Genomic DNA, 24,822 nt, shown 5'->3' on the forward strand with positions numbered 1-24,822 from the left:
GGTCTTCTGTCCCCTATGTCCAGGTTGGGGACATTTGGGGTCCTTTATGGGGTCTTCAGTCCCCCGTTCCCATATGGGGACATTTGGGGTCCTTTATGGGGTCTTCAGTCCCCCATTCCCATATGGGGACATTTGGGGTCCTTTATGGGGTCTTCAGTCCCCAGTTTCCATATGGGGACATTTGGGGTCCTTTATGGGGTCTTCAGTCCCCTGTTTCCATTTTGGGGACATTTGGGGTCCTTTATGGGGTCTTCAGTCCCCCATTCCCATATGGGGACAATTGGGGTCCTTTATGGGGTCTCCTTAGCAGAGCTGCACGCCGCCGCCGTGCCCCTCGACACGCTGTAGGGGATTTGTGGGGTTTGGGGTTATGTGGGGTTTAGGATTTGGGGGGGTTTATGGGGTGGTGTGGGGACATGGGGACAGGAGGGGGCAGTGACAGGAGGGGTGACGTGGGGACAGGAGGGGACAGGGGGGATGGAGGTGGCAGATGATAGGGTGACAAGAGGGGACATGGGGACAGGAGAGGTGACACGGAGTCAGGAGAGGTGACATGGGGACAGGAGGTGACAATGACAGGAGAGGTGAGATGGAATCTGTAGGGGCCATGGGGACAGGAGGGGACATGGGGACAGCAGGGAACAGGAGGGATCAAAGTGGCAGATGACAAGGTGACAGGAGGTGACAGGGGGACAGGAGGTGACAGGAGGGATGGGGGTGGGAGATGATAGGGTGACAAGAGGGGCCATGGGGACAGGAGGGGGTGACATGGGGACAGGAGGGGACAGGAGGGATGGAGGTGGAGAGGTGACATGGGGACAGGAGGTGAAGGGTGACGGGAGAGGTGACATGGGGACAAGAGGGGGTGACATGGGGACAGCAGGGGACAGGAGGGATGGAGGTGGCAGATGATGAGGTGACAGGAGGGGACAGGATGACAGGAGGGGTGACATGGGGACAGGAGGGACAAGAGGGGACGGGGGGATCGAGGTGGGAGATAAGGTGACAGGAGGGGACAGGGGGACAGGAGGGGTGACATGGGGACAGGAGGTGACATGGGGACAGCAGGGGACAGGAGGGATCGAGGTGGAGAGGTGACATGGGGACAGGAAGGACAGGAGGGATGGAGGTGGGAGATGATAGGGTGACAGGAGGGGACATGGGGACAGGAGGTGACAATGACAGGAGAGGTGACATGGGATCAGTAGGGGCCATGGGGACAGGAGGGGACATGGGGACAGCAGGGAACAGGAGGGATCAAAGTGGCAGATGACAAGGTGACAGGAGAGGTGACAGGGGGACAGGAGGTGATATGGGGACAGGAGGGGACATGGGGACAGCAGGGCTCAGGAGGGATGGAGGTGGGAGATGATAGGGTGACAGGAGGGGACAGAGGGACAGGAGGGGTGACATGAGGACAGGAGGGGACATGGGGACAGCAGGGGACAGGAGGGGTGGAAGTGACAGATGATGAGGTGACAGGGTGACAGGAGAGGTGACATGGGGACAGCAGGGGACAGGAGGGATGGAGGTGGCAGATGATAGGGTGACAGGAGGGGACAGGAGGGGACATGGGGACAGGAGGGGCCATAGGGACAGGAGGTGACATGGGGACAGCAGGGGACAGGAGGGATGGAGGTGGAGAGGTGACATGGGGGGACAGGAAGGACAGGAGGGATGGAGGTGGCAGATGATAGGGTGACAGGAGGTGAAGGGTGACGGGAGAGGTGACATGGGGACAGGAGGGGACAGGAGGGATGGAGGTGGCAGATGATGAGGTGACAGGAGGGGACATGGGGACAGGAGAGGTGACATGGGGACAAGAGGGGTGACATGGGGACAGCAGGGGACAGGAGGGGTGGAGGTGGCAGATGATGAGGTGACAGGGTGACAGGAGGGGTGACATGGGGACAGGAGGTGACAATGACAGGAGAGGTGACATGGGATCAGTAGGGGCCATGGGGACAGGAGGGGACATGGGGACAGCAGGGCTCAGGAGGGATTGAGGTGGGAGATGATAAGGGGACAGGAGGGGACATGGGGGCAGGAGAGGTGACATGAGGACAGGAGGGGCCATGGGGACAGGAGGGGCCATGGGGACAGGAGGGGACATGGGGACAGCAGGGAACAGGAGGGATCAAGGTAACAGATGATAGGGTGACAGGAGAGGTGACAGGGGGACAGGAGGGGTGACATGGGGACAGGAGGGGACACAGTGACAGGAGGGGACATGGGGACAGGAGAGGACACAGAGGAGGTGGCAGGAAGGGACACAGAAGGGGGCAGGGGGGTGACAGGAGGGGACACAATGATAAGAGGGGACAGGAGGTGACACAGGGACAGGAAGGGGACAGGAGGGTGGCAGGAGGGGACATGGGGGACAGAAGGGGGACGTAGTGAAAGGAAGTGACATGGGGACAGGAGGGGACACAGTGACAGGAGGGGACAGGAGGTGACATGGGGACAGGCAGGGACAGGAGGGGACAGGAGGTGGCAGGAAGGGACACAGAAGGGGGCAGGGGGTGACAGGAGGTGACATGGGGACAGGAGGGGACAGGAGGGGACACAGAGGAGGTGGCAGGAAAGGGCATAGAAGGGGGCAGGGGGTGACAGGAGGGGACATGGGGACAGGAGGGGACAGGAGGGGACGCAGTGACAGGAGAGGACAGGAGGTGACATGGGGACAGGAGGGGACAGGAGGGGATGCAGTGACAGGAGGTGACACGACGACAGGAGGGGACATGGGGACAGGAGGGGATGAAGTGACAGGAGAGGACAGGAGGGGACAGCAGGTGACATGGGGGACAGGAGGGGACACAGAGGAGGTGGCAGGAAGGGACACAGAAGGGGGCAGGGGGTGACAGGAGGGGACATGGGGACAGGAGGGGACAGGAGGTGCCAGTGACAGGAGATGGCATGACGACAGGAGGGAACAGGAGGTGACACGATGACAGGAGGTGACAGGAAGGGACACAGAAGGGGGCAGGGGGTGACAGGAGGGGACATGGGGACAGGAGGGGATACAGTGACAGGAAAGGACATGGGGACAGGAGGGGATGAAGTGACAGGAGGGGACAGGAGGTGACATGGGAACAGGAAGGGGACAGGAGGTGACATGGGAACAGGAGGTGGCAGGAGGGGACATGGGGGACAGAAGGTGATGTAGTGAAAGGAGGGGACATGGGGACAGGAGGGGACATGGGGACAGGAGGGGACAGGAGGTGGCAGGAAGGGACACAGAAGGGGGCAGGGGGTGACAGGAGGGGACATGGGGACAGGAGGGGACAGGAGGGGACACAGAGGAGGTGGCAGGAAAGGGCATAGAAGGGGGCAGGGGGTGACAGGAGGGGATGCAGTGTCAGGAGGGGACAGGAGGTGACAGGAGATGCCAGTGACAGGAGATGGCACGGCAACAGGAGGTAATGGGAGGTGACCCGGTGACAGGAGGGTGACAGGAAGGGACACAGAAGGGGGCAGGGGGGTGACATGGGGGACAGAAGGGGGCGTAGTGAAAGGAGGGGACATGGGGACAGGAGGGGACACAGAGGAGGTGGCAGGAAGGGACACAGAAGGGATCAGGGGGTGACAGGAGGGGACATGGGGACAGGAGGTGCCAGTGACAGGAGATGGCATGATGACAGGAGGGAATAGGAGGTGACACGATGACAGGAGGTGACAGGAGGGGGACATGGGGACAGGAGGGGACACAATGACAGGAGGGGGACACAGAGGAGGTGGCAGGGAAGGGACACAGAAGGGGGCAGGGGGTGACAGGAGGGGACATGGGGACAGGAGAGGACAGGAGGGGACACAATGACAAGAGGTGACATGGGGACAGGAGGGGGATGCAGTGACAGGAGGGGACAGGAGGTGACACAGGGACAGGAGGTGACAGCAGGTGACAAAAGCTGACCCAGGACGCTGCTCCAGAAGGCGGCCTTGGTGGCATCGCCGGTGACGGCGCCGGTGGCCGCGGGGTTCCTTCGTTTGCTGGTGACACGCAGAGCTCTGCCTTTGTCCCCCCCTGCCAGTCACCTCCACCTCCACCACGTGACAATCGGGGACACTGCAGGGACAGGGAGGTGACAACGGTGACAGCGGGACCTTCCATGTTCCCCATAGGGACATTTGGGGACGTGGGGGTGGCGTAGAGAGGGGGGGTGAGGTGACATGAGGGGACACTGGGGACACAACGCACCACGGTGCTCCCCCTCCTTCCATGTCCCATTTGGTGACATGGGGAGGTGACAGCAGGAGGTGACATCAAGAGGTGACAGCAGGAGGTGACACCACAGGAGGTGACATCAGGAGGTGACATTTCCAAGGGGTGACGTCTCCAAGAGGTGACACCAATGGTGGCTGTCACCCATCTGGTGACACGAGGGGACATTGGGGACACAACGCACCATGATGCTCCCCCTCCTTCCCTGTCCCTCTTGGTGACATGGGGAGGTGACAGCAGGAGGTGACAGCAGGAGGTGACACTACAGGAGGTGGCACCACCAAGAGGTGACACCCAGAGATGACACCATCAGGAAATGATGCCACCAAGAGGTGACACCAAAAGGTGACACCACAGGAGACGACACCACCATGAGGTGACAGAGGTGACACCAAGAGGTGACAGCATGAGGAAATGACACCACCAGGAGGGTGACACAACCATGAGGTGACACCAAGAGGTGACACCAGCAAGACTTGATGTCACCAAGAGGTGACACCACAGGAGGTGACACAACCAAGACCTGATGGCACCAGGAGGTGGACACCACAGGAGGTGGCACCACCAAAAGGTGACACCAAGAGGTGACACTGCAGGAGATGACACCACCATGAGGTGACACCCAAGAGGTGACACCATTGGGAAATGACACAACCAGCAGGTGACACCACCAAGACTTGATGCCACCAAGGAGGTGACACCAAGAGGTGACACCACAGGAGACGACACCACCATGAGGTGACAGAGGTGACACCAAGAGGTGACACCATCAGGAAATGACACCACCAGGAGGTGACACCACAGGAGGTGACACAACGAAGACCTGATGCCACCAGGAGGTGACACCATTGGGAAATGACACCACCATGAGGTGACACAACCAAGACTTGACACCACCGAGAGGTGACACCAAGAGGTGACACCACCAAGACTTGATGTGACCAGGAGGTGACACCAACAGGAGGTGACAACACGGGAGATGACACCACCAAGAGGTGACACCAGCAAGGCTTGATGACACCACCAAGACTTGATGTGACCAGGAAGTGACACCAACAGGAGGTGACACCACCAAGAGGTGACACCACAGGAGGTGACACCACCAAGACCTGATGGCACCAGGAGGTGACACTACAGGAGGTGACACCACAGGAGGTGACTCCAGAGGAGGTGACACCACCAAGAGGTGACACCAGCAAGACTTGATGTCACCAGGAGGTGACTCCAAGAGGTGACACCACAGGAGGTGACACAACCAAGACCTGATGCCACCAAGGGGTGACACCAAGAGGCGACATCCCCGGGACTTGATGCCACCATGAGGTGACACCACCAGGAGGTGACACCACCAAGACTCGATGCCACCGGGAGGTGACACCACAGGAGGTGGCACCAAGAAGTGACACCCAGAGATGACACCACCAAGACTTGATGCCACCAGGAGGTGACACCAGGAGGTGACACCACAGGAGACGACACCACCATGAGGTGACAGAGGTGACACCAAGAGGTGACACCATCAGGAAATGACACCACAGGAGGTGACACCACCAAGACTTGATGCCACCAAGAGGTGACACCACAGGAGGTGACACTACAGGAGGTGACACCATTGGAAATGACACCACCAAGAGGTGACACCACAGGAGGTGACACCCAGAGATGACACCACCAAGACTTGGTGCCACCAGGAGGGGACATCACAGGAGGTGGCACCAAGAGGTGACACCATCAGGAAATGACACCACCAAGAGGTGACACCACCAAGACTTGATGCCACCAATGAGGTGACACCACAGGAGGTGACACCACCATGAGGTGACACCCCCTGGACTTGATACCACCAGGAGGTGACACAACCAAGACTTGACACCACCATGAGGTGACACCAAGAGGTGACACCACCAAGAGGTGACACCCATGGATGACACCACCATGAGGTGACACCACCAAGACTTGATGCCACCAGGAGGTGACTCCAAGAGGTGACACCACAGGAGGTGACACCACCAAGACTTGATGCCACCAAGGAGGTGACACCACCAAGAGGTGACACCCAGAGACGACACCTCCAGGAGGTGACACTTCCAAAACTTGATGCCACCAGGAGGTGACAACACCAAGAGGTGACACCAAGAGGTGACACCAGCAAGGCTTGATGTGATCAGGAGGGGACACCACAGGAGGTGACACCACAGGAGGTGACACCACCAGGAGGTGACACAACCAAGACCTGATGCCACCGGGAGGTGACACCACAAGGGGTGACACCACAGGAGGTGACACCATCAAGAGGTGACACCAGCAAGGCTTGATGACACCACCAGGACTTGGTGCCACCAGGAGGTGACACCACAGGAGGTGACACCCAGAGATGACACCACCAAGAGGTGACATCCCCAAGACTTGATGCCACCAAGGAGGTGACACCACAGGAGTTGGCACCAAGAAGTGACTCCAAGAGGTGACACCCCCTGGACTTGATGCCACCAAGAGGTGACACCAAGAGGTGACACCACAGGAGGTGACACCAAGAGGTGACACCACCAAGCCTTGATGTGACCAGGAGGTGACACCACCAAGACTTGATGCCACCAGGAGGTGACAACACCAAGAGGTGACACCAAGAGGTGATGCCAGCAAGGCTTGATGTGACCAGGAGGTGACACCAGGAGGTGACACCACAGGAGGTGACACCACCAAGACTTGATGCCACCAAGAGGTGGACACCACAGGAGGTGACACAACCAAGACCTGATGGCACCAGGAGGTGACACCACAGGAGGTGACACCACCATGAGATGACAGAGGTGACACCAAGAGGTGACACCATCAGGAAATGATGCCACCAGAAGGTGACACAACCAAGACTTGACATCACCAAGAGGTGACACCAAGAGGTGACACCACCAAGACTTGATGCCACCAAGAGGTGACACCAGGAGGTGACACCATGGGAGATGACACTACAGGAGGTGACACAACCAAGACCTGATGCCACCAGGAGGTGACACCACAGGAGGTGACACCCAGAGATGACACCACCAAGACTTGATGCCACCAAGAGGTGACATCACAGGAGGGTGACACCAAGAGGTGACACCAGCAAGGCTTGATGTGATCAGGAGGTGACACCACCAATGGGTGACACCACCAGAAGGTGACACAACCAAGACCTGATGCCACCAAGAGGTGACACCCACAGGAGGTGACTCCAGAGGAGGTGACACCACCATGAGGTGACACCAGCAAGGCTTGATGACACCACCAAGACTTGATGTGACCAGGAGGTGACACCACAGGAGGTGACACCAAGAGGTGACACACAGAGATGACACCACCAAGAGGTGACACCAAGAGGTGACACCACCAAGACTCGGTGCCACCAAGGAGGTGACACCAACAGGAGGTGACACCACCAAAAGGTGACAGAGGTGACACCCAGAGATGACACCACCATGAGGTGACACCAAGAGGTGACACCACAGGAGACGACACCACCAGGAGGTGACAGAGGTGACACCATCAGGAAATGACACCACAGGAGGTGACACCAGGAGGTGACACCAGGAGGTGACACCATCATGAAATGATGCCACCAAGAGGTGACACCACCAAGACTTGGTGCCACCATGAGGTGACACCAACATGAGGTGACACCAAGAGGTGACACCACAGGAGGTGACACCACAGGAGGTGACAACGGGTGCCAAGTGTCCCCTACCTGGGGTCGGCCACCAAACAGGCCTGGACGCCATCGAAGCCGAGGCTGGGAGCTGCCACCGCCGCGGCCGCCATCGTGTTGACGTTGTTGGAGCCAGGGGACACAGGGGACGCAGGGGACCCTCGTAGAGGACAACGCGGCCACCAGATGCCACCGCGGCCTCCAGGCGCTCCTGGAGCCACCCCTGCAGGCGGAAGCTCTCAGGAGCCTTCGTCATCGTCACCTTCAGAGCCTGCGGGGGGCGTCAGCGAGAGCTGAGTGGTCCCAATGTCCCCAATGTCCCCAATGTCCCCAGTGTCCCCAGTGTCCCCCAACATCCTGACCCCAATGTCCCCCAACATCCCCTGTGTCCCAATTGTGGTGGCCCCAACACCCCCAATGTCCCCAATGTCCCCAATGTCCCCCATGTCCCAACCATGGTGGCCCCAAAACCTCTGTGTCCCCAATGTCCCAATCGTGGTGGCCCCAACAACCCCAATGTCCCCAACGTCCCAGTGTCCCAACCATGGTGGCCCCAATATCCTGACCCCAATGTCTCCAAGGTCCCCCAAGGTCCCCAATGTCCCCAGTGTCCCAACCATGGTGACTCCAACACCCCAACGTCCCCTGTGTCCCCAATGTCCCCAATGTCCCCAATGTCCCAACCATGGTGACCCCAACATCCCAACCCCAATGTCCCCAGTGTTCCCAAGGTCCCCAATGTCCCCAATGTCCCCAATGTCCCCAATGTCCCCAACGTCCCCAGTGTCCCAACCGTGGTGGCCCCAAAACCTCTGTGTCCCCAACATCCCAATCGTGGTGGCCCCAACACCCCCCTGTGTCCCCAATGTCCCCCAGTGTCCCAACCATGGTGGCCTCAACATCCTGACCCCAATATCCCCAATGTCCCCAACGTCCCCAACGTCCCCCATGTCCCAACCATGGTGACCCCAACACCCCAATGTCCCCAATGTCCCCAGTGTCCCCAATGTCCCCAGTGTCCCCCGTGTCTCAATCATGGTGGCCCCAACACCCCCTGTGTCCCCAGTGTCCCCAATGTCCCAACCATGGTGGCCTCAACATCCCAATCCAATGTTCCCAATGTCCCCAAGGTCCCCAATGTCCCCAACATCCCGACCCCAATGTCCCCAATGTCCCCAATATCCCAACCATGGTGGCCCCAAAACCTCTGTGTCCCCAATGTCCCAATCGTGGTGGCCCCCAACAACCCAATGTCCCCCAATGTCCCAACCATATTGGCCTCAACATCCCGACCCCAATGTCCCCAAGGTCCCCAATGTCCCCAACATCCTGACCCCAATGTCCCCAATGTCCCCAACGTCCCCAATGTCCCAACCATGGTGACCCCAACATCCTGACCCCAATGTCCCCAATGTCCCCAGCGTCCCCAATGTCCCCAACGTCCCCAATGTCCCAACCATGGGTGGCCCCAACACCCCTGTATCCCCAATGTCCCCAATGTCCCCAATGTCCCCAACGTCCCCAGTGTCCCAACGATGGTGGCCCCAACACCCCAACGTCCCCCAATGTCCCCAATGTCCCAACCATGATGACTCCAACACCCCAATGTCCCCAATGTCCCCCATGTCCCAACCATAGTGGCCCCAACATCCCGACCCCAATGTCCCCAATGTCCCCAATGTCCCCAGTGTCCCCAGTGTCCCAACCATGGTGGCCCCAACACCCCAGTGTCCCCAATGTCCCAACTATGGTGACCACAACACCCCAATGTCCCCAACATCCCCCATGTCCCAACCCCACGTTGTCCCCTTGGTGTCCCCAACCTCTATGGTGTCCCCAACCCCACAGTGTCCCCTCGGTGTCCCCCAACCCCATGGTGTCCCCATAGTGTCCCGAACCCCATGGTGTCCCCAACCTCTATGGTGTCCCCAACCCCAAGGTGTCCCATAGTGTCCCCAACCTCTATGGTGTCCCCAGCCCCACAGTGTCCCCTCCATGTCCCCAACCCCATGGTGTCCCCTTAGTGTCCCCAACCTCTCTGATGCCCCCAACCCCACGTTGTCCCCCTCGGTGTCCCCAACCTCTATGGTGTCCCCAACCCCCAAGGTGTCCCATAGTGTCCCCAACCCCTATGGTGTCCCCAACCCCACATTGTCCCCTTAGTGTCCCCAAACTCTATGGTGTCCCCAGCCCCACAGTGTCCCCTTCGGTGTCCCCAACCCCATGGTGTCTCCAACCCCACGGTGTCCCCTTGGTGTCCCCCAACCTCTATGGTGTCCCCAACCCCATGGTGTCCCTTTAGTGTCCCCTCAGAGTCCCCAAACTCTATGGTGTCCCCAACCCCATGGTGTCCCCTTCTTGTCCCCAACTTCAATGGTGTCCCAACCCCACGTTGTCCCCTTAGTGTCCCCAGGCTCTATGGTGTCCCCAGCCCCACAGTGTCCCCATGGTGTCCCCTTGGTGTCCCCTTGGTGTCCCCAAACTCTATGATGTCCCCAGCCCCACATTGTCCCCCTGGTGTCCCCAAACTCTATGGTGTCCCCCAACCCCAAGGTGTCCCATAGTGTCCCCAACCTCTATGGTGTCCCCAGCCCCACAGTGTCCCATTGGTGTCCCCCCCTGTGTCCCCAACCCCATGGTGTCCCCTTGGTGTCCCCAACCTCTATGGTGTCCCCAACCCCACGATGTCCACCTCCAATCCCACCTTAACCCCCCCTGTGTCCCCAACCCCACGTTGTCCCCTTGGTGTCCCCATAGTGTCCCCAACCTCTATGGTGTCCCCCAGCCCACAGTATCCCCTCGGTGTCTCCAACCCCATGGTGTCCCCTTGGTGTCCCATAGTGTCCCCAACCTCTATGGTGTCCCCAACCCTGTGGTGTCCCCTTGGTGTCCCCAACCTCTATGGTGTCCCCAGCCCCACAATGTCCCCTTGGTGTCCCCATGGTGTCCCCAACCTCTATGCTGTCCCCAACCCTGTGGTGTCCCCCAACCCCACGATGTCCACCTCCAATCCCACCTCAATCCCCCCTGTGTCCCCAGCTCCACAGTGTCCCCTCGGTGTCCCCAACCCCACGGTGTCCCCTTGGTGTCCCCAAACTCTATGGGTGTCCCAAACCCTATGGTGTCCCCAGCCCCACAGTATCCCCTCAGTGTCCCCCAACCCCATGGTGTCCCCTTAGTGTCCCCAAACTCTATGATGTCCCCAACCCCATGGTGTCCCCTCGGTGTCCCCAACCTCTATGGTGTCCCCAACCCCAAGGTGTCCCATAGTGTCCCCAGGCTCTATGGTGTCCCCAGCCCCACTGTGTCCCATTGGTGTCCCCTCAGTGTCCCCAACCCCACGTTGTCCCCTTGGTGTCCCCAGGCTCTATGGTGTCCCCCAGCCCCACAGTATCCCCTTGGTGTCTCCAGCCCCATGGTGTCCCCATAGTGTCCCCAAACTCTATGGTGTCCCCAACCCCACATTGTCCCCTCAGTGTCCCCAACCCCACGATGTCCACCTCCAATCCCACCTCAATCCCCCTGTGTCCCCAACCCCAACAGTGTCCCCTCAGTGTCCCCAACCTCTATGGTGTCCCCAACCCCACGATGTCCCCTTCTTGTCCCCAACTTCAATGGTGTCCCAACCCCACGGTGTCCCCTTAGTATCCCCAGGCTCTATGGTGTCCCATAGTGTCCCCAACCCCACAGTGTCCCCATAGTGTCCCGAACCCCTATGGTGTCCCCAACCCCACATTGTCCCCCTGGTGTCCCCAAACTCTATGGTGTCCCCAACCCCACGGCGTCCCCTTGGTGTCCCCAAGCTGTATGGTGTCCCCAACCCCAAGGTGTCCCATAGTGTCCCCAACCTCTATGGTGTCCCCAGCCCCACTGTGTCCCATTGGTGTCCCCCCTGTGTCCCCAACCCCACGTTGTCCCCTTGGTGTCCCCTACCCTATCGCTGTCCCCAACCCCACAGTGTCCCCCTCAGTGTCCCCAACCCCATGGTGTCCCCAACCTCTATGGTGTCCCCAACCCCTCGGTGTCCCCAACCTCTATGGTGTCCCCAGCCTCTATGGTGTCCCCAACCTCTATGGTGTCCCCAGCCCCACGGTGTCCCCTTGGTGTCCCCCTGGTGTCCCCAACCTCTATGGTGTCCCCGACCCCACAGTGTCCCCTCGGTGTCCCCCAACCCCACGTTGTCCCCATAGTGTCCCCAACCTCTATGGTGTCCCCCAATCCCACAGTGTCCCCTTGGTGTCCCCAGCCCCATGGTGTCCCCTTCATGTCCCCAACTTCAATGGTGTCCCCAACCCCAAGGTGTCCCTTAGTGTCCCCAGGCTCTATGGTGTCCCCAGCCCCACAGTGTCCCATTGGTGTCCCCACCCTCTATGGTGTCCCCCTCCATGTCCCCAACCCCACGGTGTCCCCTTGGTGTCCCCAAACTCTATGGTGTCCCAAACCCTATGGTGTCCCCAGCCCCACAGTGTCCCCTCCATGTCCCCAACCCCACGGTGTCCCCTTGGTGTCCCCAAACTCTATGGTGTCCCCAGCCCCACAGTGTCACCTTGGTGTCCCCATAGTGTCCCCAGGCTCTATGGTGTCCCCAACCCCAAGGTGTCCCCTTGGTGTCCCCAACCCTATCGATGTCCCCAACCCCACAGTGTCCCCTTAGTGTCCCCAACCTCTATGGTGTCCCCAACCCCATGATGTCCCCCTTAGTGTCCCCAGGCTCTATGGTGTCCCCCAGCCCCACTGTGTCCCATTGGTGTCCCCTCGGTGTCCCCAACCCCACGATGTCCACCTCCAATCCCACCTCAACCCCAAGGTGTCCCCAACCCCATGGTGTCCCCTTGGTGTCCCCAACCTCTATGGTGTCCCCAACCCCACGATGTCCACCTCCAATCCCACCTTAACCCCCCCTGTGTCCCCCAACCCCACGTTGTCCCCCTTGGTGTCCCCATAGTGTCCCCAACCTCTATGGTGTCCCCAACCCCACAGTGTCCCCTTGGTGTCCCCAACCCTATCGATGTCCCCAACCCCTCGCTGTCCCCCCCTTTCACATCCCCTCATTGTCCCATTGTCCCCAGATGCTCACAGCCAGCTCTCCGCTCTCATCCATGCGCCGGATGTCCTCGCAGCCCCACAGGGCCCCACGGGGGACATAAAGGCTGTGTCCCCCCTTCAACGCCGCCCCCCCGCAGCCTCTGCTCCGTCTGGGGGTCGGCCAGCGCCGTCGGGGACCCCAGCTGGGGACATTGGGGACGCCTGATGTCCCCAACATCCGGGCCCGACGGCTCCCCCGCTGACCCCCTGATGTCTCCAACATGGCGGCCCCACTTTTACACAGCGTCCCCCCCCCCATGTCCCAAACGTGGTGGTGGCCCCAAAATCCTGACCCCAATGTCCCCAATGTCCCCAATGTCCCCAAGGTCCCCAACATCCCAACCATGGTGACCCCAACACCCCCAATGTCCCCAATGTCCCCAACTATGGTGACCCCAATGTCCCCAGTGTCCCCAACATCCCAACCATGGTGACCCCAACACCCCAATGTCCCCAAGGCCCCCAGTGTCCCCAACATCCCGACCCCAACGTCCCCAAAGTCCCCATCATCCCCAATGTCCCCAACGTCCCCAACATCCCACCCATGGTGACCCCCACACCCCAATGTCTTCAACGTCCCCAATGTCCCCAAGGTCCCCAATGTCCCCAATGTCCCAACCATGCTGGCCCCAAAATCCTGACCTCAACGTCCCCAATGTCCCAACCATGGTCACCCCCAACACCCCAATGTCCCCAAGGTCCCCAAGGTCCCCAACATCCCAACCCCAATGTCCCCAATGTCTCCAATGTCCCCAACATCCCCACCCATGGTGACCCCAACACCCCCGATGTCCCCCAAGGTCCCCAGTGTCCCCAGTGTCCCAACCATGGTGACCCCAATACCCCAATGTCCCCAACATCCCGACCCCAATGTCACCAAGGTCTCCACCCATGGTGACCCCAACACCCAATGTCCCCCATGTCCCCAATGTCCCCAACATCCCAACCATGGTGACCCCAACACCCCAGTGTCCCCAATGTCCCCAAAGTCCCAACCATGGTGGCCTCAACACCCCAATGTCCCCAATGTCCCCCAATGTCCTCAACATCTCGACCTCAATGTCCCCAATGTCCCAATGTCCTCAACATCTCGACCTCAATGTCCCCAATGTCCCTCAATGTCCCCAACATCGTGACCTCAATGTCCCCAGCGTCTCCAACATCCCAACCATGGTGGCCCCAACACCCCAATGTCCCCAATGTCCTCAATGTCCCCCATATCCCAACCATGGTGACCCCAACACCCCAATGTCCCCAAGGCCCCCAGTGTCCCCAACATCCCGACCCCATCATCCCCAATGTCCCCAACACCCCAATGTCCCCAACGTCCCCAATGTCCCCAACCATGGTGACCCCAATGTCCCCAATGCCCCAGTATCCCAACCACGGTGGCCCCAACACCCCAATGTCCCCAATGTCCCCAATGTCCCCCACAACCCATTGTCCCCAATGTCCCCAATGTCCCCAATGTCCCCAACGTCCCCCAATGTCCCCAACACCCCAATGTCCCCAATGTCCCCAGCATCCCAACCATGGTGACCCCAACACCCCCAATGTCCCCAATGTCCCCAATGTCCCCAACACCCCAATGTCCCCAATGTCCCCAATGTCCCCAGTGTCCCCAATGTCCCCCATATCCCAACCATGGTGACCCCAACACCCCAACGTCCCCAATGTCCCCAATGTCCCCAAGGTCCCCAATGTCCCCAATGTCCCCAATGTCCCAACCATGGTGGCCCCAAAATCCTGACCCCAATGTCCCCAATGTCCCCAATGTCCCCAACATCCCAACCACGGTGACCCCAACACCCCAATGTCCCCAGTGTCCCCAATGTCCCCCATGTCCCCAGTGTCCCCAGTATCCCAACCATGGTGACCCCAACACCCCCAATGCCTCCAATGTCCCCAATGTCCCCAACATCCTGACCCCAATGTCCCCACTGTCCCCAACGTCCCCAACGTCCCCAATGTCCTCAACATCTTGACCCCCAATGTCCCCAGTGTCCCCAACATCCCAACCATGATGACCCCAACAACCCAATGTCCCCAATGTCCCCAATGTCCCAACCATGGTGGCCCCAAAATCCTGACCCCAATGTCCCCAAGGTCCCCAAGGTCCCCAACATCCCGACCCCAATGTCCCCAATGTCTCCAATGTCCCCCAACCATGGTGACCCCAACGTCCCCAATGTCCCCAAGGTCCCCAGTGTCCCCAGTATCCCAACCATGGTGACCCCAATACCCCAATGTCCCCAACATCCCGACCCCAATGTCACCAAGGTCTCCACCCATGGTGACTCCAACACCCCAATGTCCCCCATGTCCCCAATGTCCCCAACATCCCAACCATGGTGACCCCAACACCCCTGTGTCCCCCAATGTCCCCAAAGTCCCAACCATGGTGGCCTCAACACCCCAATGTCCCCAATGTCCCCAATGTCCTCAACATCTCGACCTCAATGTCCCCAATGTTCCCCAATGTCCCCAACATCTCGACCTCAATGTCCCCAATGTCCCCAATGTCCTCAACATCTCGACCTCAATGTCCCCAATGTCCTCAATGTCCCCAACATCGTGACCTCAATGTCCCCAGCGTCTCCAACATCCCAACCATGGTGGCCCCCAACACCCCAATGTCCCCAATGTCCTCAATGTCCCCCATATCCCAACCATGGTGACCCCAACACCCCAATGTCCCCAAGGCCCCCAGTGTCCCCAACATCCCGACCCCATCATCCCCAATGTCCCCAACACCCCAATGTCCCCAACGTCCCCAATGTCCCCAACCATGGTGACCCCAATGTCCCCAATGCCCCAGTATCCCAACCACGGTGGCCCCAACACCCCAATGTCCCCAATGTCCCCAATGTCCCCCACAACCCATTGTCCCCAATGTCCCCAATGTCCCCAATGTCCCCAACGTCCCCAATGTCCCCAACACCCCCAATGTCCCCAATGTCCCCAGCATCCCAACCATGGTGACCCCCAACACCCCAATGTCCCCAATGTCCCCAATGTCCCCAACACCCCAATGTCCCCAATGTCCCCAATGTCCCCAGTGTCCCCAATGTCCCCCATATCCCAACCATGGTGACCCCAACACCCCAACGTCCCCAATGTCCCCAATGTCCCCAAGGTCCCCAATGTCCCCAATGTCCCAATGTCCCAACCATGGTGGCCCCAAAATCCTGACCCCAATGTCCCCAATGTCCCCAATGTCCCCAACATCCCAACCACGGTGACCCCAACACCCCAATGTCCCCAGTGTCCCCCAATGTCCCCCATGTCCCCAGTGGTCCCCAGTATCCCAACCATGGTGACCCCAACACCCCAATGCCTCCAATGTCCCCAATGTCCCCAACATCCTGACCCCAATGTCCCCACTGTCCCCCAACGTCCCCAACGTCCCCAATGTCCTCAACATCTTGACCCCAATGTCCCCAGTGTCCCCAACATCCCAACCATGATGACCCCAACAACCCAATGTCCCCAATGTCCCCAATGTCCCAACCATGGTGGCCCCAAAATCCTGACCCCAATGTCCCCAAGGTCCCCAAGGTCCCCAACATCCCGACCCCCAATGTCCCCAATGTCTCCAATGTCCCCAACCATGGTGACCACAACGTCCCCAATGTCCTCAAGGTCCCCAGTGTCCCCAGTATCCCAACCATGGTGACCCCAATACCCCAATGTCCCCAACATCCCGACCCCAATGTCCCCAATGTCCCCAATGTCCCCAATGTCCCTCACGTCCCCAACCATGGTCACCCCAACACCCCAATGTCCCCAGTGTCCCCATATCCCAACCATGGTGGCCCCAACACCCCAATGTCCCCAAGGTCCCCAATGTCCCCAATGTCCCCAATGTCCCCAACACCCCAATGTCCCCAATGTCCCCAAGGTCCCCAATGTCCCCAATGCCCCCAATATCCCAACCATGGTGGCCCCAACATCCCAATGTCCCCAAGGTCCCCCAGTGGCCCCAATGTCCCTACCATGGTGGCCCCCAATGACCCCAATGCCCCAATGGCCCCAATGGCCCCAGTGCCCCAATGTCCCCAATGTCCCCCATATCCCAACCATGGTGGCCCCAATGTCCCCAATGTCCCCATCACCCCAATGCCCCCAACGTCCCCAATGTCCTCAACATCCCGACCTCAATGTCCCCAATGTCCCCAGTGTCCCCAGTGTCCCCAGTGTCCCCAGTCCCCAATGTCCCCAGTGTCCCCAGTGTCCCCCAGTGTCCCCAGTATCCATGGTGACCCCAATACCCCAATGTCCCCAACATCCCGACCCCAATGTCACCAAGGTCTCCACCCATGGTGACCCCAACACCCCAATGTCCCCCATGTCCCCACCAACGTCCCCAATGCCCCCAATGTCCTCAACATCCCGACCCCAATGTCCCCAAGGTCCCCAAGGTCCCCAACATCCCAACCATGGTGACCCCAACACCCCAATGTCCCCAATGTCCCCAATGTCCCCAATGTCCCCAAGGCCCCCAATGTCCCCAATGTCCTCAACATCTCGACCTCAATGTCCCCAATGTCCCCAATGTCCCCAACATCGTGACCTCAATGTCCCCAGCGTCTCCAACATCCCAACCATGATGGCCCCAACACCCCAATGTCCCCAATGTCTCCAAGGTCCTCAACATCCCGACCCCAATGTCTCCAATGTCCCCAATGTCCCCAACCATAGTGACCCCAATGTCCCCAATGTCCCCAACACCCCAATGTCCCCAATGTCCCAACCATGGTGGCCCCAGCACCCCAATGTCCCCAAGGTCCCCCGTGTCCCCAGTGTCCCAGTATCCCAACCATTGTGACCCTAATACCCCAATGTCCCCAATGTCCCCAATGTCCCCAAGGTCCCCAGGGTCCCCAACATCCTGACCCCAATGTCCCCAAGGTCCCCAGTGTCCCCAGTATCCCAATCATGGTGGCCCCAATGTCCCCAACACCCCAATGCCCCAAGGTCCCCAAGGTCCCCAACATCCCGACCCCAATGTCCCCAATGTCTCCAATGTCCCCAACATCCCACCCATGGTGACCCCAAACACCCCAATGTCCCCACTGTCCCCAATGTCCCCAATGTCCCAACCATGGTGACCCCAACAACCCAATGTCCCCAACACCCCAATGTCCCCAATGTCCCCAATGTCCCCAACTATGGTGACCCCAATGTCCCCAACATCCCCAACATCCCACCCATGGTGACCCCCACACCCCAATGTCCCCAATGTCCCCCAATGTCCCCAATGTCCCCAGTGTCCCCAGTACCCCAAATATGGTGGCCCCAACACCCCAGTGTCCCCAATATCCCAACCACGGTGACCCCAACACCCCAATATCCTCAATGCCCCAACCATGGTGGCCACAACATCCCGACTCCAATGTCCCCAATGTCCCCAATGTCCCCATATCCCACCCATGGTGACCCCAACACCCCAATGTCCCCAATGTCCCCAGTGTCCCCAATGTCCCAACCATGGTGGCCCCAACATCCCGACCCCAATGTCCCCAATGTCCCCAACATCCCACCCATGGTGACCCCCACACCCCAATGTCCCCAATGTCCCCAATGTCCCCAACACCCCAATGTCCCCAATGTCCCCAATGTCCCCAATGTCCCCAATGTCCCCAACACCCCAATGTCCCCAATGTCCCCAATGTCCCCAGTGTCCCCAATGTCCACCATATCCCTAAGCATGGTGACCCCAACACCCCAATGTCCCCATTGTCCCCATTGTCCCCAATGTCCCCAATGTCCCCAACGTCCCCAATGTCCCCAACACCCCAATGTCCCCAATGTCCCCAATGTCCCCAACGTCCCCAACGTCCCCAATGTCCCCAAAAATGGCGACCCCAAGGTCCCCAATGTCCCCAACACCCCAATGTCCCCAATGTCCCCCAATGTCCCCAACACCCCAATGTCCCCAATGTCCCCAACGTCCCAATGTCCCCAAAATGGCGACCCCAAGGTCCCCAATGTCCCCAACACCCCAATGTCCCCAATGTCCCCAACGTCCCCAATGTCCCAAAATGGAGACCCCAAGGTCCCCAATGTCCCCAACATCGCAATGTCCCCAATGTCCCCAATGTCCCCCACACCCCAATGTCCCCAATGTCCCCAATGTCCCCAATGTCCCCAACACCCCAATGTCCCCAATGTCCCCAATGTCCCCAATGTCCCCAACACCCCAATGTCCCCAATGTCCTCAATGTCCCCCATATCCCAACCATGGTGACCCCAACACCCCAATGTCCCCAAGGCCCCCAGTGTCCCCAACATCCCGACCCCATCATCCCCAATGTCCCCAACACCCCAATGTCCCCAACGTCCCCAATGTCCCCAACCATGGTGACCCCAATGTCCCCAATGCCCCAGTATCCCAACCACGGTGGCCCCAACACCCCAATGTCCCCAATGTCCCCAATGTCCCCCACACCCCAATGTCCCCAATGTCCCCAATGTCCCCAATGTCCCCAACACCCCAATGTCCCCAATGTCCCCAATGTCCCCAATGTCCCCAACACCCCAATGTCCCCCAATGTCCCCAATGTCCCCAACGTCCCCAATGTCCCCAATGTCCCCAACGTCCCCAACGTCCCCAACACCCCAATGTCCCCAATGTCCCCAATGTCCCCAATGTCCCCAACGTCCCCCAATGTCCCCAATGTCCCCAATGTCCCCAACACCCCAATGTCCCCAATGTCCCCAATGTCCCCAATGTCCCCAACGTCCGCAATGTCCCCAATGTCCCCAACACCCCAATGTCCCCATTGTCCCCAATGTCCCCAGTGTCCCCAATGTCTGCCATATCCCAACCATGGTGACCCCAACACCCCAATGTCCCCAACACCCCAATGTCCCCCAATGTCCCCAACGTCCCCAACGTCCCCAGTGTCCCCAATGTCCCCCCATATCCCAACCATGGTGACCCCAACACCCCAATGTCCCCAATGTCCCCAGTGTCCCCAATGTCCCCAATGTCCCCAATGTCCCCAACACCCCAATGTCCCCCATGTCCCCAATGTCCCCAACGTCCCCAATGTCCCCAATGTCCCCCATGTCCCCAATGTCCCCAATGTCCCCAATGTCCCCCAACACCCCAATGTCCCCCATGTCCCCAATGTCCCCAACGTCCCCAATGTCCCCAATGTCCCCCAATGCCCCCAGTGTCCCCAATGTCCCCAATGTCCCCAAGGTCCCCAAGGTCCCCACCATGAAGTCCGCGTGTGCCAGGATGTCCTCGCCGTGCTCCTGTGCCACACACGGATGTGCCACCTCCACCACCAGGTCCACCCCCCTGGGGACATCGGGTGACATCAGGGCTCCGTCGGGGACATCGGAGCCCAGCGGTGGCACTGGGGTGACACTGGGATCCCCAAGGGACGTTGGGGGTGACACTGGGGGCCCAGGGTGACATTGGGGGGCACTGGGGGCACAGGGTGGCATCGGGGTCACAGTGGGTGCCATGGGGTGACATTGGGGTCCCAAAGTGACATTGGGGTGGCACTGAGGTGACATTGGGGTCACAGGGTGACATTGGGGTGACAGTGAGGTGATATTGGGGTGACACTGGAGTGGCATTGGGGTCCCAGAGTGACATTGGGGGGCACTGGGGGCACAGGGTGGCATTGGGGTGACACTGAGGTGCCATTGGGGTGACAGTGGGTGACATTGGGTGGCTTTGAGGTGACATGGAGGTGACATTGGGGTCCCAAAGTGACATTGGGGGGCACTGGGGGCACAGGGTGGCATTGGGGTCACAGTGGGTGCCATGGGGTGACATTGGGGTCCCAGGGTGGCATTGGGGTGGCGCTGAGGTGACATTGGGGTGACATTGGGGTCAAAGGGTGACATTGGAGTGGCATTGGGGTCTCATGGTGGCATTGGGTAACATTGGGTGGCTTTGAGGTGACAGTGAGGTGACATTGGGGTCCCAGGGTGACACTGGGGGGCACTGGGGGCACAGGGTGACATTGGGGTCACAGGGTGACATTGGGGTGACAATGAGGTGGCATTGGGGTCATAGGGTGACATTGGGGTGGCATTGGTGGCTCATGGTGGCATTGGGGGTGGCACTGAGGTGACATTGGGGTCACAGGGTGACTTTAGGGTGGCATTGGGGTCCCAAAGTGACACTGGGGGGCAGTGGGGGCACAGGGTGGCATTTGGGTCACAGTGGGTGCCATGGGGTGGCATTGGGGTCCCAAAGTGACATTGGGGGGCACTGGGGTCCCAGGGTGGCATTGGGGTGGCACTGAGGTGACATTGGGGTGACAGTGGGTGACATTGGGTGGCTTTGAGGTGACATGGGGGTGACATTGGGGTCAAAGGGTGACATTGGGGTGGCACTGGGGTCCCAAAGTGACATTGGGGGTGGCACTGGGGTCTCAAGGTGGCATTGGGGTGGCATTGGGTGACATTGGGTGGCTTTGAGGTGACAGTGAGGTGACACTGGGGTCCCAGGGTGACTGGGGGGCACTGGGGGCTCCGGGTGGCATTGGGGTCACAGTGGGTGCCATGGGGTGACATTGGGGTCCCAAAGTGACATTGGGGGTGGCGCTGAGGTGACATTGGGGTCACAGTGGGTGACATTGGGGTGGCATTGGGGTCTGAGGGTGACATTGGAGTGACCACTGAGGTGCCTTGGGTGGCTTTGAGGTGCCATGGGGTGCCATGGGGGTGCCACTGGGGTCTCAGGGTGCCATTGAGGTCTCAGGGTGCTATGGGGTGCCATTGGGTGCCATTGGGGTGCCATTGGGGTCTCAGGGTGCCATTGGGTGCCATGGGGTGCCATGGGGTTCCATTGGGTGCCATTGGGGTCACATGGGGTGCCATGGGGTGCCATGGGGTGCCATTGGAGTGGCATTGGGTGCCATTGAGGTCTCAGGGTGCCATTGGGGTGCCTTTGAGGTGCCATGGGGTGCCATGGGGTGCCACTGGGTGCCATTGAGGTCTCAGGGTGCTATGGGGTGCCATTGGGTGCCATGGGGTGCCATTGGGGTCTCAGGGTGCCATGGGATGCCATGGGGTGCCATGGGGTGGCATGGGGCGCCATTGGGTGCCATGGGGTGCCATTGGGTGCCATTGGGTGCCATTGGGTGCTATGGGGGTGCCATGGGGTGCCATTGGGGTCACATTGGGTGCCCTTGAAGTCTCAGGGTGCCATGGGGTGCCATGGGGTGCCATTGGGTGCCACTGGGTGCCATTGAGGTCTGAGGGTGCCATGGGGTGCCCTTGAGGTGCCATGGGGCGCCATGGGGTGCCATGGGGTGCCATTGGGTGCCATTGGGTGCCATTGAGGTCTCAGGGTGCCATGGGGTGCCATGGGGTGCCATGGGGTGCCATTGGGGTCACATGGGGTGCCATGGGGTGCCATGGGGTGCTATGGGGTGCCATTGGGTGCCATGGGTTGCCCTTAGCGTGCCATGGGGCTCCATGGGGTGCCATTGGGTGCTATGGGGTGCCATTGGGTGCTATGGGGCGCCATGGGGTGCCATTGGGGTCACATTGGGTGCCATGGGGCACCATGGGGTGCCACTGGGGTCTCAGGGTGCCATTGGGGTCACACTGGGTGCCATTGAGGTCTCAGGGTGCCATGGGATGCCATTGGGTGCCATGGGGCGCTATGGGGTGCCATGGGGTGCCATGGGGTGCTATGGGGTGCCATTGGGTGCCATGGGTTGCCCTTAGCGTGCCATGGGGCTCCATGGGGTGCCATTGGGTGCTATGGGGTGCCATGGGGTGCCATGGGGTCACATTGGGTGCCATTGGGTGCCATAGGGCACCATGGGGCGCCATGGGGTGCCATGGGGCGGCCATAGGGGCGCCATGGGGCGCCATGGGGCGGCGCTGTGCTCCCCACTCACGTGCGCCGCAGCTCCCTCAGGTCCCTCAGCTGCAGTTGGGGGGGGACCCCCTCCAAGCGCCCCCCGCTGCGCGTCCACACGAAGGCCAGGCGCAGCCCCAGGGGGGGGCCGACGGACAGCAGCTGAGCGGCCAGGAACTGACCTGGGGGGGGGGGGAACCACAGGGACCCCAGTGACCCCACATAAACCCCATAAACTCCATTGACCCCCCATAAACCCCATTGACCCCATTGACCCCCCATTGACTCCATTGACCCCAGTGACCCCCCCATAAACCCCATTGACCCCCATAAACCCCATTGACCCCCCATTGACCCCCCATAAACTCCATTGACCCCATAAACCCCCCCATAAACTCCATTGACCCCCCATAAACCCCATTGACCCCATTGACCCCCATAAACCCCATTGACCCCCATAAACCCCATTGACCCCCCATTGACCAAATTGATCCCCCATTGACCCCATTGACCCCATTGACCCCACATAAACCCCAGTGACCCCATTCATCCCCCATAAACCCCAGTGACCCCAGTGACCCCCCCCATAAATCCCATTGACCCCCCATTGACCCTATTGATCCCCCATTGACCCCATTGATCCCCCCATAAACCCCAGTGACCCCCATAAAAACCCATTGACCCCATTGACCTCCATAAACCCCATTGACCCCAGTGACCCCATTGACCCCCCATAAACCCCATTGACCGCCCCCTTAAACCCCATAAACCCTTCCATAAACCCCATTGACCCCCAGTAACCCCCCATAAACCCCCAGTGACCCCACTGACCCCATTGACCCCCCCCATAAACTCCATAAACCCCACCATAAACCCCATTGACCCCATTGACCCCCCAAAAAACACCATTGACCCCCCATAAACCCCAGTGACCCCCATTGCCCCCCCATTGACCCCCCATAAACCCCAGTGACCCCATTGACCCCCATAAACCCCATTGACTCCATTGACCCCATTGACCCGCATAAACCCCATTGACCCCATTGACCCCATTGACCCCCCATAAACCCCATTGACCCCATTGACCCCATTGACCCCCCCATATACCCCATAAACCCCATTGAACCCCCATAAACCCCATTGACCCCCATTGACCCCATTGACCCCATTGACCACCCCTTAAACCCCATTATCCCCATTCAGCCCCCATTGACCCCCCTTAAACCCCATTGACCCCATTGACCCCATTGACCCCCATAAACCCCATTGACCCCATTGACACCCCCATAAACCCCATTGACCCCATTGACCCCCCATTGACCCCATTGATCCCCCTTAAACCCCAGTGACCCCATTGACCCCCCCCCATAAACACCATTGACCCCCCATAAACCCCATTGAACATATTGACCCCCCCATAAACCCCAGTGACCCCCATAAAACCCATTGACCCCATTGACCTCCATAAACCCCATTGACCCCCCCCTTAAACCCCATAAACCCCATTGACCCCATTGACCCCCCATAAACCCCATAAACCCTTCCATAAACCCCATTGACCCCAGTGACCCCCCCATAAACCCCATTGACCCCGTAAACCCCCCTCATAAACCCCAGTGACTCCATTGACCGCATAAACCCCCATTGACCCCATTGACCCCCAAAAAAACCCATCGACCCCATTGACCCCCATAAACCCCAGTGACCCCCCACTGACCCCCCATAAACCCATTGACCCCATTGACCCCCCCATAAACCCCATTGACCCCCCATAAACTCCATTGACCCCATTGACCCCCCCATAAACCCCATTGACCCCCATTGACCCCCCATAAACCCAGTTGACCCCATTGACCCCCCCATAAACTCCATTGACCCCATTGAACCCCCCATAAACCCCATTGACCCCCATTGACCCCCCATAAACCCCATTGACCCCCATTGACCCCCCATAAACCCCATTGACCCCCATTGACCCCCCATAAACCC

General features: G+C 59.6%; 2 protein-coding genes across 2 annotated transcripts in view; both read right to left on the reverse strand.

Annotated features, from left to right (window-relative positions):
* Positions 1-236: 236 nt before the first annotated feature.
* ASPDH (aspartate dehydrogenase domain containing) overlaps positions 237-24,822 on the reverse strand; it is a 28,789-nt gene continuing 4,203 nt past the window's right edge. Inside the window, 10 exon segments of the mRNA XM_048932947.1 lie at positions 237-333; positions 335-342; positions 3,914-4,025; positions 4,027-4,066; positions 7,947-8,034; positions 8,037-8,178; positions 12,985-13,083; positions 13,085-13,135; positions 20,220-20,304; positions 22,874-23,015. Coding sequence (XP_048788904.1) covers positions 304-333; positions 335-342; positions 3,914-4,025; positions 4,027-4,066; positions 7,947-8,034; positions 8,037-8,178; positions 12,985-13,083; positions 13,085-13,135; positions 20,220-20,304; positions 22,874-23,015 — 797 coding nt within the window. The 3' untranslated portion in view covers positions 237-303.
* Positions 688-2,343, reverse strand: LOC125687701 (uncharacterized). Its single transcript, XM_048932946.1, has one exon. It carries the CDS (start codon positions 2,111-2,113, stop codon positions 1,202-1,204), a length of 912 nt encoding a protein of 303 aa, XP_048788903.1. The 5' UTR covers positions 2,114-2,343; the 3' UTR covers positions 688-1,201.

This window comes from Lagopus muta, unplaced genomic scaffold (genome assembly GCF_023343835.1).
Source record: "Lagopus muta isolate bLagMut1 unplaced genomic scaffold, bLagMut1 primary scaffold_163, whole genome shotgun sequence".
Taxonomy (NCBI): Eukaryota; Metazoa; Chordata; class Aves; order Galliformes; family Phasianidae; genus Lagopus; species Lagopus muta.

Coding starts and splice junctions, on each gene's coding strand:
- LOC125687701 (XM_048932946.1), bottom strand. CDS start 2,113: ATGTCCCCTCCTGTCCCCATGGCCCCTCCTGTCCCCATGGCCCCTCCT.